Below are 13560 nucleotides of genomic sequence, written 5' to 3'. Positions count from 1 at the left end.
GCTTGAACCTTGCAATTGCTTTCCGTTGCATTCAGAAAACAAAGTCCAGCTCCTTACTTTGGCATTCACGAGGTACCGTGATCTGGCCCTTAGCTGCTTCACCCGTGATAACCCCTGCCCACCCCTCCAACAGGTTCTGCCTTGTCCCCAGCCACACCTCATCTGTCAATGTCTTCTCGCACCTTCCTGCCTTGGCACCTGCCGCTCCTTTACGGAATGGCCTTGCCTGACTGTCCCTTCACTCAACCATTTACGGCTCATCCTTCAGAGCCTCTGTGGTGCTCTAGGTCCTGGTGTTTACTTCTGTCATGGTTTATCTCCAGCGCTACCATGAGGCCTAGCATACAGTAGAAGCTGACTGGTTGTCCGTAAAAGAAATGACAGACGAACTGAATGCGTGGTCATGACCCTGCCCATCTGGGACCCAGTGGGAAACCCAGCGCTGCGTCTCGCTACGGTGGTCACCCCCAACTGCACTCTTCTTCCATGGCAGGCTCGCCAGATCCTGGAACAGACCCCAGTGAAACAGCTGGTGAGCTTCAAGTGGAGGAAGTATGGGCGGCCATACTTCTGCATCGTGGGGGCCCTGTACGTGCTCTATATGATCTGTTTCACCATGTGCTGCATCCATCGCCCTCTCAAGCCCTGTAGTGGCAACCGCACAAACTCCCGAGACATCACCATCCTCCAGCAGAGGCTGCTCCAGGTGACTCTTCTCAAGAGGGGATGAAGGGAGCTGGTAGCGTGGGGTGATGGCGCTGGAAACCAGGAAAGATACCACTCACCTGGCTGTGACGGGGGCAGGTTCCTGATCACCCAGGCAGAAATGAGGAGGGAGAGAAGGGGACCAGAGTGGGGGCTCGATGAGTCAGAGTGGGCTTGTCCAGGGAGCGATGGCTTTCTTGTGAACTTTGAAAGAATGCTTGGGACTAAAAGCGTCATACTTTTGTAAAATGCCTTGTCCTTTACAAAGAGGACCAGACGTTTGTAAATGTGACCTTCAGCAGAAACCGTGCTGTTGTAAAGGGAAGAAAACTGTGCTCCAGGTCCATGTCTAAGTCTGTTTCTGGTCTGTTAGGGCAACACAGGCATCTTTCTGGCCTGCATTCTCTTCTGACCACCGTCAGTAGGAGCACACTGGCAACGATGTTATCAGCTGTCTGGCCACCTGTCAGGTGTGCTGCAGAAGGATGCCTGGACTGGGTAGCAGGTGGAAGTACATAGTCTCTAAGGTCCCCTCTGCTCTTGTGGGCTTGCCATTCTGTGGGTCACCCTCAGAGACCTGGGGTGAGGATGACTGAGTAGAGGTGTGGAGTAGATGTCAGGCTCTGCTGTTGGAGAGCAAACCCCTTGGCATGACAGAAAGAGCGGACTCTTGTGCATACTTCTGGGCATATACATTCAGCACTGGGTTCGTTTAACAGGTAACCGAAATTCTTGTCCTAGTGACTGAAAATAGCTGAAAGAGAGTGAAGGCATGTGGGCAGAAAGCAAAAGACAGAGGAGGAAGAATTTTGCCAGGCGAGTAAGAGCTTGATGAGTGGAGACTTAGGCCCAATGCAGGATGGGCCAGCCACCGGTATAGCTCAACCTGGACTTGGAAGAGGGGTAGTGTGGGATAGTTAAGGAGCAAAGAACCTGAGTCAAGTTAGACCAAAGAGAGTGGATGCACAGAGAGAGAACAGGGCGAAGAGCCTCACTGAATCCTCCAGTAGGTCGAGACACTCCATGCTTCTGCAATTTCCTCTCGGTAGGTATACAGGGTGCTGTCGTATCCAGAGCCTCTGTCTCTCACAAAGCAGGGTTCGCTGCCTGGAGAAGACAGGCCTGAGTCGGGTGGGGCTGCCTTGTTAGAGGCGGGCAGAGGCGTGCTCGGGGGAGGTTGTGTTCCATGCATCTCAAACTAGACGTGAAGGTTGTCCCTGGTGTGGAGACCACACAACAGGAAATAAGGACATTTAGGAGGTGGCCAGCTGAGACAGGCGAGTGACTAGCAACGGAGGGGATGGGTAAACATGGGGGTGGCTGGACTTTTCCAGCCTTCTTGGTTCTATTTCCTCAGATGCATTCTTTTCCACCCTTCCTTTGTTTCAAACTTACTTGGGGGATTTTCTGGATCTAGAATGTAGATAGCCTTCTAGCCTAAGGGCTGGGTGACGCTGAGCAACTGATTACCACTGAGTCTTCTTCCTGTGTGTCTCTTTCTCTTTGGGGCAGGACTAATTATGTACAGACCTGTTCCTTTGACCCAGATAGTCTAAATTATTATTAGGACATCCCTCCCCTTGCCTCAGGACTAGGTGAAGCATAATTACAGCTAAGTGCACGAACTTTCCTTCTGTTTGCTCTCCTGTTCCTTCCTTGTCCCCTTTGGCATTTTTACCCTTTTGCCTTCCACTTCGATTAAAGCCACTTTGGCCCAAAGAGAAGACTCCTGACTTTCAAATATTCTTTTCTTGCTGGGGGAGTGGACTTAAGAATGCTGCCCTAAGAGGTTTGAATAGCAAAGAACATCAGTGAAGGTCTGTGTCTTTTGACGTTACCCCTTGAGCCTTGGTCCTGAGTTGATGGAACCCCTGAGCTTCTCTTATTCAGTCGGAAGTCAGTCGGGATGAGATCGGGGGCTCCCAAACACATCACCGCGACTTGAAAGATTCTGCTTTCGTGACGTACCACGTTTGTTAAATAATGGGAAATTCTTTTTTTCTACATTTTTATTACTTGAAAGTCTTAGAAAAATGAAAATGTACCAGTCCAGGGTCTTGGCTTGATGAATGCAATTGTCGCCACATTAATTAGCCCATGAAGCTTTTTCTTAGTTAAATGAATACTTTTATATCCCATTATATTAATAAATCTGGACATATGGAACTCTCGGTCACTGTAGGATTTCCTCTTTGGGTCTCGTGAGATCTAGAAAAGTCGCCGGGCTCCATGAGAGTAGCCCAGAACACCATCTCAAGACAGTTGAAATGAAAGAAAATACTCCTTTATTTATATGAGGTGGCACGAGGTACACGAAAGCAGACATACATGAGGGTAAAGTCAGCTTGTCTCTGTGCAGTTTGGAGATAATCTCAGCGTCTTCATTCTAAGATGCCTCATTGTTCAGCCATAAGAGTGGTGCTTTTCAGGGTTTCCCAAGAACTGTATAATTACTTAGAGTTCATTTTCTGTCTCCATTCAGTGTCTGCTCGGTTTAGGCAAGACACCGTGCACTGTGGTCCTGGCTCTCTTAGGTTTCCAGGTGAGCAGAAAGTTCAAAGTCTGGGATTAAGCAGCGTAGGTTTGAGTCCTAACTCTGAAACCAAATAGCTGTGTGACCTTGGGCAGATCCTATCTCTTGCTAGATCAGTAGTTTTTAACCAAGGCTACACATTAGAAACATGGGAGGCTGGTAAAAGTACGGGTTGCTAAGCTGCCCCACACCTGACAGATTAGAAAGACTGAAGCTGAGGTCCAGGCAATGGTACTTTGAAGAAATTCTTTGAGTGATTCTCATTCTTAGCTCGGACTGAGAGCTTCTACTCAGCTTTCCAGTGTGAAGTCGATCCCTCTGAGCATTTAGAGCCCTGATTTGCTGTTCAGCAAGAGGGCGTTGATCTCCCATCATCAGATTTCCTTTTGTGTCTTGAAGATTTCCTTTATCTCTCCGCTGCCCTTTTCCCAAAATCGCTTTGCTAATTCATTCACTACACAAGTAATCACCAAGAGCCTAGTGGGGCCTGAACATGCTGTAGGTGTTGGAAATTCAACCTGGTCTGAGCAAAACGCAAGTAACCTCTGCCCTTTTGGAGCTTACAGACTGGTTGACATTAATTAAATGAATAGATAATTGCAACCTGTGATGGTTACAATGCACATGCTTTTTTCCTATGATGAGAAAACAGACAGGGTGCTGAGAGAGCTTATAACAGGGGCCTGGGCACTCTGGGAGGTCAGAGAAGGCTCCCCTGAGGAAGGTAACTGAGCTGAGATGTGGGTATGAATTAAAGGTGGAAAGTGAGTTCTAGGCAGAGAGGATGCATATACAAAGGCCCTGAGGCAGGAAGACCCTTGCCAGTGTCTAGGAACTGACGGAAGATTGGCTAGGGTAGAGGGAGCTGGGGCAGGGGCCTCCAGATGAGACGGTCCTGGCAGATCTTTCCCCAAACTTTCCCAAATCATACAGGACCTTGCAGGCCCTACTGAGGATTTTACTCTTTACCCTAAAGGTAGTGAAAGGCTCAGAAAGATTTTAAACAGGGGAGATGCTTGATAACACTTTTGTTTCAGAAGAATGTCTCTGTAGGGTGGAAGACAGGTTTGAGGGGGCCAGGGAAGATGTGGGGAGACCAGTTAAGAGACTATTACAGTTCAGCAAGCAAAGATAATGGTAGATTGGGCTCAGGATGTGATGGGGGGACGGAGAGAAGGGGTTGGCATCAGGGGACTTAACAAAGGTAAGATCATCACTACTGCACAGTGGATGGGATGTAGCTAGGGAGAGGACGTGGCAGGAGTGACTCACGGGTTCCATTTATTTTAAATCCTCCTCTACCTGTCACGGTCAGTGGGTTTGCTTTTTCTACACATCACAATTCCTCATACGCTCTCGACAGTCCAAGGCACTACAGCTATTTGAAAACCCAGTTGATCTCCAACTCTCTACTGCTTTACTCAGGGGTCCTAAGCAACTCACTCTGGAACAAGCACGGCAAAGTAAAGACAAGACAGAGGTGAGGAGAAGCAGGGAGCCTGGTAGATAAAAATAACATCTACTGGGTGTTCGTTTTGCACACTTGATGTGCACTTCCCAGTGCCTCTGAGATCTTATTAAAATGCAGATTCTAAGAATAAGGCTGGCGTGGGCCCTGAGATTCTGCATTTCTGACTCACGGCTGGGTGATGCTGACATTGTGATTCTGTGGACCACATTTCAGATGACAAAGCATTACACCATTTGATCCTCATAGATACCTTAGTAAGTAAATACAATTATTATTACCATTTTAAAGATGGGGACTCTGAGGTCAAGAGAGGTTTAGTACTTCGGTAAAGACACTCAGCTAGTAAGGGCAGCGCTGAGGTAGGGGTTCTGGTCTGCGTAACCTCAGAACCTTTAATACGAAGCCAGGCATTTCTCCCTCCAGAGCGATGTGCTCAGTTCCAGGCTTCTTCTTTGGAGGATTCACTGCGTGAGGAACTCATGTCTCCAGGCTTTGAGAGCTAGCCAGGGCCTGGCACACTCACCTGTACCTGGGCACACCTGATAGTTCCCTGCCAAGATAAGGAATGCTGACGAGCAGGGGTGGGGATCCGGATCTGGGATTGTCTCCAACCTCTAGCTCCTGAGCTACTGTCTGGGCTCTAGTTCTGACACTAGGCCACGGTTTTGATGTGATTAACTTTTTGGTGGTTAGGGTGCGTCCTTCTTCTGTGGGAATGGGTAAAGACTCCTCAGGAACGAGCAGACCTTTCCCAAGTTCATCTTCCTGAGACAACACAGGGGCTAGGACATGGAATAAGCCCTTGGAAAGTAGACTTAGATGGAAACCAGGAGGTCTTGCTCTCTTTTGGGCCCAGTGGTTCTCAAGTGGGGGTATGTAGCCAGAAGCATTTACATCTAAAAAAGGAGATGCTGGGTCCCTGCTCCAAACGAATTGAATTAGAGTCCTCAGGGTTGGCATGGACACCTGTGTTGTAACAAAGCTTCCAGCTGATTCTGATGGGTGGCCTGGTTAGGAGCCCCTGCACGGTTTAGAGGATGAGAGTAACTCTTCATGAGGAACCAGCAGGTCTCTTTCTGGGAGCTTAATTCCTCTGTAAGAATCTTGGGGAAAAAAGAGGGTCCAGGATGGGGTTTGACAATTGTTTCCGGTGCGTTCCCCCTTCCTCGTGGTTACACTTGCTTCCCACCCTTCCCCACAGTGGTACCCAGGCTCAGCTAGGCCCACCCCTCTCTGGACATTTCCTTCAAGACAGTTGGTAAGTGAAAACACTCTCTTTTGGCCAATTCTCAGCAAAGTAGGACCTGTCATCCTCCGCAGGGGATCTGGCTGTGGACAGCTCTTAAAATCCTGAGCCATGTAAAGAGGTAAAGGATTCCAGTCATTGTTGAATGACATTTATTTATTTATTTTTGCGGTACTCGGGCCTCTCACTGTTGTGGCCTCTCCCGTTGCGGAGCACAGGCTCCTGACGCGCAGGCTCAGCGGCCACGGCTCACGGGCCCAGGCGCTCTGCGGCATCTTCCCAGACCGGGGCACGAACCGGCGTCCCCTGCATCGGCAGGCAGACTCTCAACCACTGCGCCACCAGGGAAGCCCTGACATTTATTTTTTAAAGGGGCTGAGGGGAGTATTTTCTCAATGCATTATTAGCTGAGCCTGCTTAGGCAACCTTGAGCTAGGAATCTGGAAATTCCAGACAAGCCCACTTCATTGTCATCCTTTCCGCCATTTGCCTCCTGGCTCCCACCTCCTGATTCCCTTTTACCTCCCTTCTGCAACTCTTAGATCATGCTCAGCGTGCACCTGTCTGTTCACCTGCTCCCTCGTCTCCTTCCTTCTTTCCTTTCTTATGAATGCAGCATCTGCTGTGTGTGCATTGTGGACAAAAAAAGAAGTTAGAGGTCCCTGCTCTCAGGAAGCTCTAAGATTCCTGGTGAGACATGGAATGTCCAGACGACTGCAGTGTGCCGGGGAAGGGCTGTAACCAGAGACCGGCACCGTGATCCTGCAGGGGAGACACCTGACCTGGCCTTGGAGGGGCAGGAAAGGAGACCCAGGAGGAATGCTGTGACCTGGGTCTTGGGGTTGAGGGTGAACCAGAAAAATGTGGTGGAGGCAGGCATTCTAAGAAAAGGTCACGGTCCACACGAAGACCTGACTTAACAACAGTAATTCAACGTGGCCAGAGCTCACACAGAGCACGGGGACCTAGGGCAGGAGCCAGACCAGCAAGGGTTCTGTACGTCATGCCCAGTAGTCTGAGTCTTATTTTTTATTCTTATCTCACAATGCACACTTCTAAGTAAAAGAACACATGTGCAACCAGCAAGGGTTCTGTACATCACGCTTGGTAGTCTGAGTCTTATCTTTTATTCCTATCTCACTATGAGCACTTCGGAGTAAAAGAATACACGCCCCTGATTTAAAAATCAAAGGGCAGGGCAGGTATAATGAGTATCAAGAGTGCGCTGGCTCGCTGGCTCGCCGGCCTCACCCGTGCCTTGCTTCCTCAAGGCAACCAGTGTTTACATCTTTTAAGTTCTCCACCCCTGTTGTCACCTCTGCACTGCTGAATAATGCACTTCTCTCTGTATTCATTAATTACATTTAGACATCAGCTATCGAATTTCTACTCTGATAAGGATTTAGAGAATACCCATCACTCCCATCTCCCCCTCATGTTTATTCCAAAGACATGGTGGAACTAGGGAAGGCATTAAACAGAGAAGTCATGGGGTGATATTTGCATTTGAGAAAGGTTAGTCCAAAAGCAAGGTGAGGGGGGATTGGATGCAGGGCGCTATGAGTTTGCATTAAGGCAGTGGTGCGATGGATTGAGGGCCAGGGCAGCATTTGAAAGAACTGGGAGGCTAAATGAACGGGACCTTGAAAATGAGTGTCTCTGTTCATTCACTTTGTTAAATATACCCTTGATCACGAAACCTTTTCATAAGAACCACAAATCTAGAAAGCTGCAGATCAGTCTCTCCCTGTAGACGGGAAATCTTGAATACAATCCCCAAAGAATAAACTTCTAAAAAATTCAAAGAAAAACTCATTACCGCTTTGAGTTTAGGGTTTAATTCTAGAGGGGCAAGGGTGGTTGATGAAGAGGGCATTCTTATTATCAGTTCAACAGACATTAGAAAGTCATTTGTTAAAATTCAATACCCCTGTCCATTTTAATTTTATTAATTTTATTTTTTTACTATTTTATTTATTTATTTGGCTGCATTGGGTCTTTGTTTCTGTGCACGGGCTTTCTCTAGTTGCGGCGAGCGGGGGCTACTCTTTGTTGCGGTGCATGGGCTTCTCATCACCGTGGCTTCTCGTTGCAGAGCACGGGCTCTAGGCGTGCGGGCTTCCGTAGTTGTAGCACTCTGGTTCAGTAGTTGTGGCTCGCAGGCTTTAGAGTGCAGGCTCAGTAGTTGTGGCGCACGGGCTTAGTTGCTCTGCGGCATGTGGGATCTTCCCGGACCAGGGCTCGAACCCATGTCCCCTGCATTGGCAGGCGGATTCTTAACCGCTGCACCACCAGGGAAGCCTGCCCCTGTCCATTTTTAAAACACTAAACTCTTTCTCAACTTTGAAAAGAGTATCTATTCCAAATGAGAGCCAACCTTACATATGAGTGTGAACCGCTAGAATTCCCCTTGAAATCAAAGAAAAGAAAAATGTTTTAAAAGCCCACTACTATCATTATTTTTTCAGCTTTAATGAGGTGTAATTGACAAAAGAAATTGTAAGATGTTTAAAGCGTTCATCGCAGTGATTTGATACACGTATAAATTGTGGAGGGATTCCTATCTAGTTAATTAACACATCCATCACCTCACATATATACCTTTTTTGTTTTTGGTGAGAATAAGTTCTGCTCTCTTAGCAAATTTCAATTGTATAATACCGTGTAATTAACTATAGTCACCTTGTTTTACCATTAGCTCCTCAGACCTTAGTCGTCTTATAGGTGAAATTTTGTACCCTTTTACCAATCTCTCCTTATTTTGTCCACACCCCCATGCCCTGGCAACCACTTTTCTACCCTCTTTTTCTAGAGTTTGCCTTTTTTTTGTTTTGTTTTGATTCCACATGGAAGTGATACCATGAGGTATTTGTCTTAATCTGTTGGGCTTGTTTCACTTAGCATAATGCCCTCAAGCTCCATCCGTATTGTTCCAAATGACAGGATTTCCTCTTTTCTCATGGCTGAATAATATTCCGTTTTATATATATGTGTGTGTATATATATGTATATCACATCTTCTTTATCCATAATCCATTGACGAACACTTAGGTTGTTCCCATATCTTTGCTACTGTGACTAATGTTACAACTTACATGGGAATGCAGGTGTCTCTTCCAGATTCTGTTTTCATTTCCTTTGGCTGTATACCCAGAAGTGGAATTGCTGGATCATGTGGTAGTCCCATTTTTAATTTTTTGCGGAACCTCTATTCTGTTTTCTGTAGTGGGTGCACCAATTTACATTCCCACCAGTAGTGTACAGTGATTCCTTTTTCTCTACACCCTTGCCAACACTTGTTATTTCTTGTCTTTTTGATTATAGCCATCCTAATAGGTCTGAGATGATATCTCACTGTGGTTTTGATTTGCGTTTCCCTGATGATTAGTGACATTAAGTACCTTTTCCGTACCTGTCAGCCATTTGTATGTCTTCTTTGGAAAAATGTCTATATTCAGGTCCTCTGCCCATTTTTGAATCGGATTGTTTGGGGGTTTTTGCTGCTGAATTGTATGAACTACCATTATTTTCACTGCAACTTTTGCACATGTATATTACCTTTTGTTTTCCAGAGAGCAATTAAAAAAAAATAAAACCATACTAAAGGGTCTGTGTCTTGGAGAGCAGCAAGGAAGGGGGCTCGCAAGAGACTGTGGCGCTCGGCATTTTGCTTTTAAATAGAGGACCTTTGGGGACAGAGTGGCAGAGGCAGCTAGCTACTTTAGGGCAGTCAGAGCCCAGGTGGAGCAGAGGCAAAAACCTGGGGTCTCTGGACACCTCTGTTACTCACTGGTGAACTTGAGCAGGGCAACTCCTACTCGCAAAGGAACACGTTGAACAAACAAAGGGGTGCTGGTGAGGGGCAGCCCCAGAAGGAGATTACGGTAACCAAAACTGTCCCCAATATTCTCCATTAGGATTTTGCCTTTTCGTCTCCTGAGGGAGAAAGCTGATGCCACTCTCTCGCTTTCCTCTAGGGGGCACTGTGGTTCCCACAACTCTCCTGGCCAACTAGTGCAGTCCTTTTCTTCTTAGTTGAAACAAGGAAAAAGGTTGGTAGCAGTTTTCCAGACGTATGCAACCAAGGTCCAAAGCTTTTTTAAAGTTTAAAAATTTTGTACAGACACATATATGGCACAGATGCCGTTATTTTATTTCTATATTTAATGTTATTTTGTTCCTATAGTTAATGAACTTATTATTTATACTACTACCTGATTCTCAAAAGGAGTTGGCCTGTTTTACAATGAAAGACGATGCTCTAGGAACATTAAGATCACCAGACCCATGATCTGAATTTTAGGATGGAGGAGAGGGGATGCAAAGATAGTTGTTTGAGCTGGGGATAAAAAAAAAAGAGAGAGAGAGAGAGAGAACACTGAGCTTCCTTGGAAGCAAGGCAAAAGGGAAACGTCCCACTATATGATAAAATAAAATGTGCCACTTTCTCAAGAGAGATAAACGTCAGAGAAGTTTACAGAACATCAGTTCTTTAAACAACAACAACAAAGGAATTGATATCTAGTCACAGGTTGTTAGATCATATTGTTTACTAGATACGTAGTCACCCACTCCTTTTCTGGTCTTCCCTGGTCCCATACGATCTACCTGAAACATTTCCACCACCTGTTGGTAAGTCTGGTCCTGTTCTTCCCTAAAGACTATATCCTTGGCTTCTTCTGAGCTGACACACACCCTCTGAGAGGCCACAGGATGCTTCGTGGGTGCCTTCTTTATACCATAGATCACCTCCCGCTACATAGCATCTCTTCCTGTTTCAAGAGCTATGCCTCTCACTGGACCAGGGTGTACACTGCTGAAGTAGCCTGCAGAAGGATGCCGAGCGGATCCAGTTTATCGGCAGGACAGAGATGATGAGCATTTCTCATGCTTAATGAGGGATCACGTCCTTCCCAGCTTAGATCATCCTCAGGGACTCTCAACTCCTGTCTTCGGTGCACAATTCAGAGATGTGACCGTGGAGAATAGAGTTCCCAAAAGTCTAAGGGGTACTCGAATGGGTTGAAATTGTTTGTATAGTTTCACGTGAGAATTACGTATATATGAGCACAGTTTTCTGGAAAGAGGATCTGTGGTCTTTATGATATTCTCAGATGGGCTCATAACTTCAAAAAAGTTAAGGAGCATTATTGTAGAATTCTATTGCTGTTTCTGGGTAATATTGCAAGCCTTTTCCTGTGAAGTAACATGTGCAGAGGAGGGTGGTTTTTATTCCATCTTGACCTTAGGACTGTACCTTCTACTCCTACTGTCCCAGATAAGGCAGGGCCCTTCCTCAGAACTGAAATCCATATATTGTCTTTAACCCTTTGCTATATTGCCCAATCATAATAAGACCACAATGAATATATCTATGGCGCTCTGTGGTTTATAAAATACATCCAAATACATCTCATTTGGTCTTCACGATAACCCTGGGAGGTAAGCATTATAGTTTCCCTTTTACAGATGAGAAACCCCAAGCTCAGGGAGTTTAGTGACTGATTCAAGGTTTCACTGGAGCTAACAGGTGCTGGGTCCATACGGGAACCTGAATTCTGTGATGTGTTTATATTCTACTTGCTGGCAACCGCAACGAGATTGGAAAAGCTGGCCTTTCAGCATAGCTGAAATCAGCCCAAACCACTAACACCTCTTCCTGTTGGTTTAGCCTTCTTAACTTGATGCAGGGAAATGTGACCTCAGCCCCTCAGGACACACATCATCATAAATAACTGCTCACAACATACATATAAGAGGTGCCTTCCTAGGCGGTTCCTCAAGTTGTTAGCATATGGAACATATGCATATGAAGCCTTGGTTACTTGATGCCCTGGTCACAGACTGAGCCACAATGGCAGGGCGGGTGTTGATGGTGTTGGTAAGGGGAGCTTTTCTTCACCTTGGGTAGAGTTGAGCTGCGTTAGACCACTTACTCAAAAGGACTTGACTCTCAGACCATCAGAAAGCACTTCTTTTTTTTTTTTTTTTTTTTTTTTTTTTTTTTGCGGTACGCGGGCCTCTCACTTTGTGGCCTCTCCCGTTGCGGAGGGACGCGCAGGCTCAGCGGCCACGGCTCACGGGCCCAGCCGCTCCGCGGCATGTGGGAGCTTCCTGGACCGTGGCACGAACCCGTGTCCCCTGAATCGGCAGACGGACCCTCAACCACTGCGCCGCCAGGGCAGCCCCAGAAAGCACTTCTTATCCTGAATTTCTCACCACAGGAGGCCTATGTGACTCAGCAGGATAAAATCCGGCTGGCGGGGGAGCTGATGACGGTCTTCGGGGCTGTGATCATCCTGTTCCTAGAGGTGAGGTGCAGCTGTGCTCAGGCGGAGGCCACCCACCTGAGGCCTCAGACTGAACTGAAGTCTATATCGATCATTGTTTTGTTTTGTTTTGTTTTCCTGGCCTTTTCCCAGATCCCGGATATCTTCAGGGTTGGTTTCTCTCCCTATTTTGGACAGACTGTCCTCGGGGGGCCGTTCCATGTCATCACGTGAGTGTCCTTCCTTCCAGCCCCCTGCCTTCCCTTGCCAGAAATGTCCCAGGTCTCCCAGTCCCTCTCTGGGACCCTCACTTCCAGGGATTTTTCTCTAGTGGGCTTGTGTGTGTGATGGTGTATGTGTTTAGGTATGAAGACTGAGCCTGAGTGTTTGGGTCCCATGTAAGTCAGTGCCATGCTGAAGGGGACCTAGCGTATTTCCAGCCCTCCTCTCACTTCCCCCCTCTCTGCTCTCCCCCCAGCATCACCTATGCCTCGCTGGTGCTGGTGACCATGGTGATGCGGCTTTCCAACACCAACGGGGAGGTGGTGCCTATGTCGTTCGCCCTGGTGCTGGGCTGGTGCAGTGTTATGTACTTTGCTCGAGGATTCCAGATGCTGGGTCCCTTCACCATCATGATCCAGAAGGTCAGTGCTTTCCCCAGAGTTTCCTCTGGCTTCAGACATTGGACGTTTCCCAGACAGAGGGAGGGAGTGGGAGCAAAAAGGAAAATGCTGCTCGGAGTGGACGTGGTGGAACTCCGGTGACTTCCAGTCTATCAGCAGTAGCTGCAGAGAGGCAGGTGGAGAAAGGATCCCTCCACCCTCCCTCCCCTCTCTGTTTTCTGTAGATGATTTTCGGAGACCTGTTGCGTTTCTGCTGGCTGATGGCTGTGGTTATTGTGGGATTTGCCTCAGGTAAGAGCATCACTCTCTCCTCCATCAGATCATCGGATTCAGTTCTCCAGAAAGTTCTCTCTTACTCTTGCTCTCAGTTATTTCTCCTTTGCAATCCCTTTTTCTTTTTTCCCCCTGGTGGAAGGTGAATCAAAAAACACACTCGCACTCTTTGGATCTGGGTCACTCAGGTTGGCCTAGAGAGCAGACTCATGGGCTCTGAATTTCTGGGCCAGTAGCATTCATGTTGACTAACTGCCCTGCAAGATCTTTAAAGGAGAGATAGAAAAAGGGCTTTGGAGAGAGAAGAATATTAAACAAGAAAGACTGGCCAGTCGTGAAAGGTGCCGTAGGCAAAAAGTCTGGTATTTAACTCTACTATGTTTACACTTCAGAAGAAGAAACGAAAAGCATTCACTAACACGTACGGTGCCCTTTTTTCC

At 47.1% G+C, this 13560-nt stretch overlaps 1 protein-coding gene across 1 annotated transcript in view; it reads left to right on the top strand.

The window, feature by feature from the left end:
* Nucleotides 1-13560, top strand: part of LOC101321095 (transient receptor potential cation channel subfamily V member 5-like) — a 30731-nt gene that overhangs the window by 5855 nt on the left and 11316 nt on the right. Inside the window, exons 8-12 of the mRNA XM_033862703.2 lie at nt 494-706; nt 12180-12266; nt 12378-12454; nt 12703-12868; nt 13072-13138. Of these exons, the coding sequence (XP_033718594.1) occupies nt 494-706; nt 12180-12266; nt 12378-12454; nt 12703-12868; nt 13072-13138 (610 nt within the window). The remainder of the gene's footprint in view (nt 1-493; nt 707-12179; nt 12267-12377; nt 12455-12702; nt 12869-13071; nt 13139-13560) is intronic.

Source organism: Tursiops truncatus, chromosome 9, assembly GCF_011762595.2.
Source record: "Tursiops truncatus isolate mTurTru1 chromosome 9, mTurTru1.mat.Y, whole genome shotgun sequence".
Classification (NCBI taxonomy): domain Eukaryota; kingdom Metazoa; phylum Chordata; class Mammalia; order Artiodactyla; family Delphinidae; genus Tursiops; species Tursiops truncatus.
The sequence above is the reverse complement of the archived record's forward strand: the minus strand, read 5'-3'. Positions and strand labels throughout refer to the sequence as shown.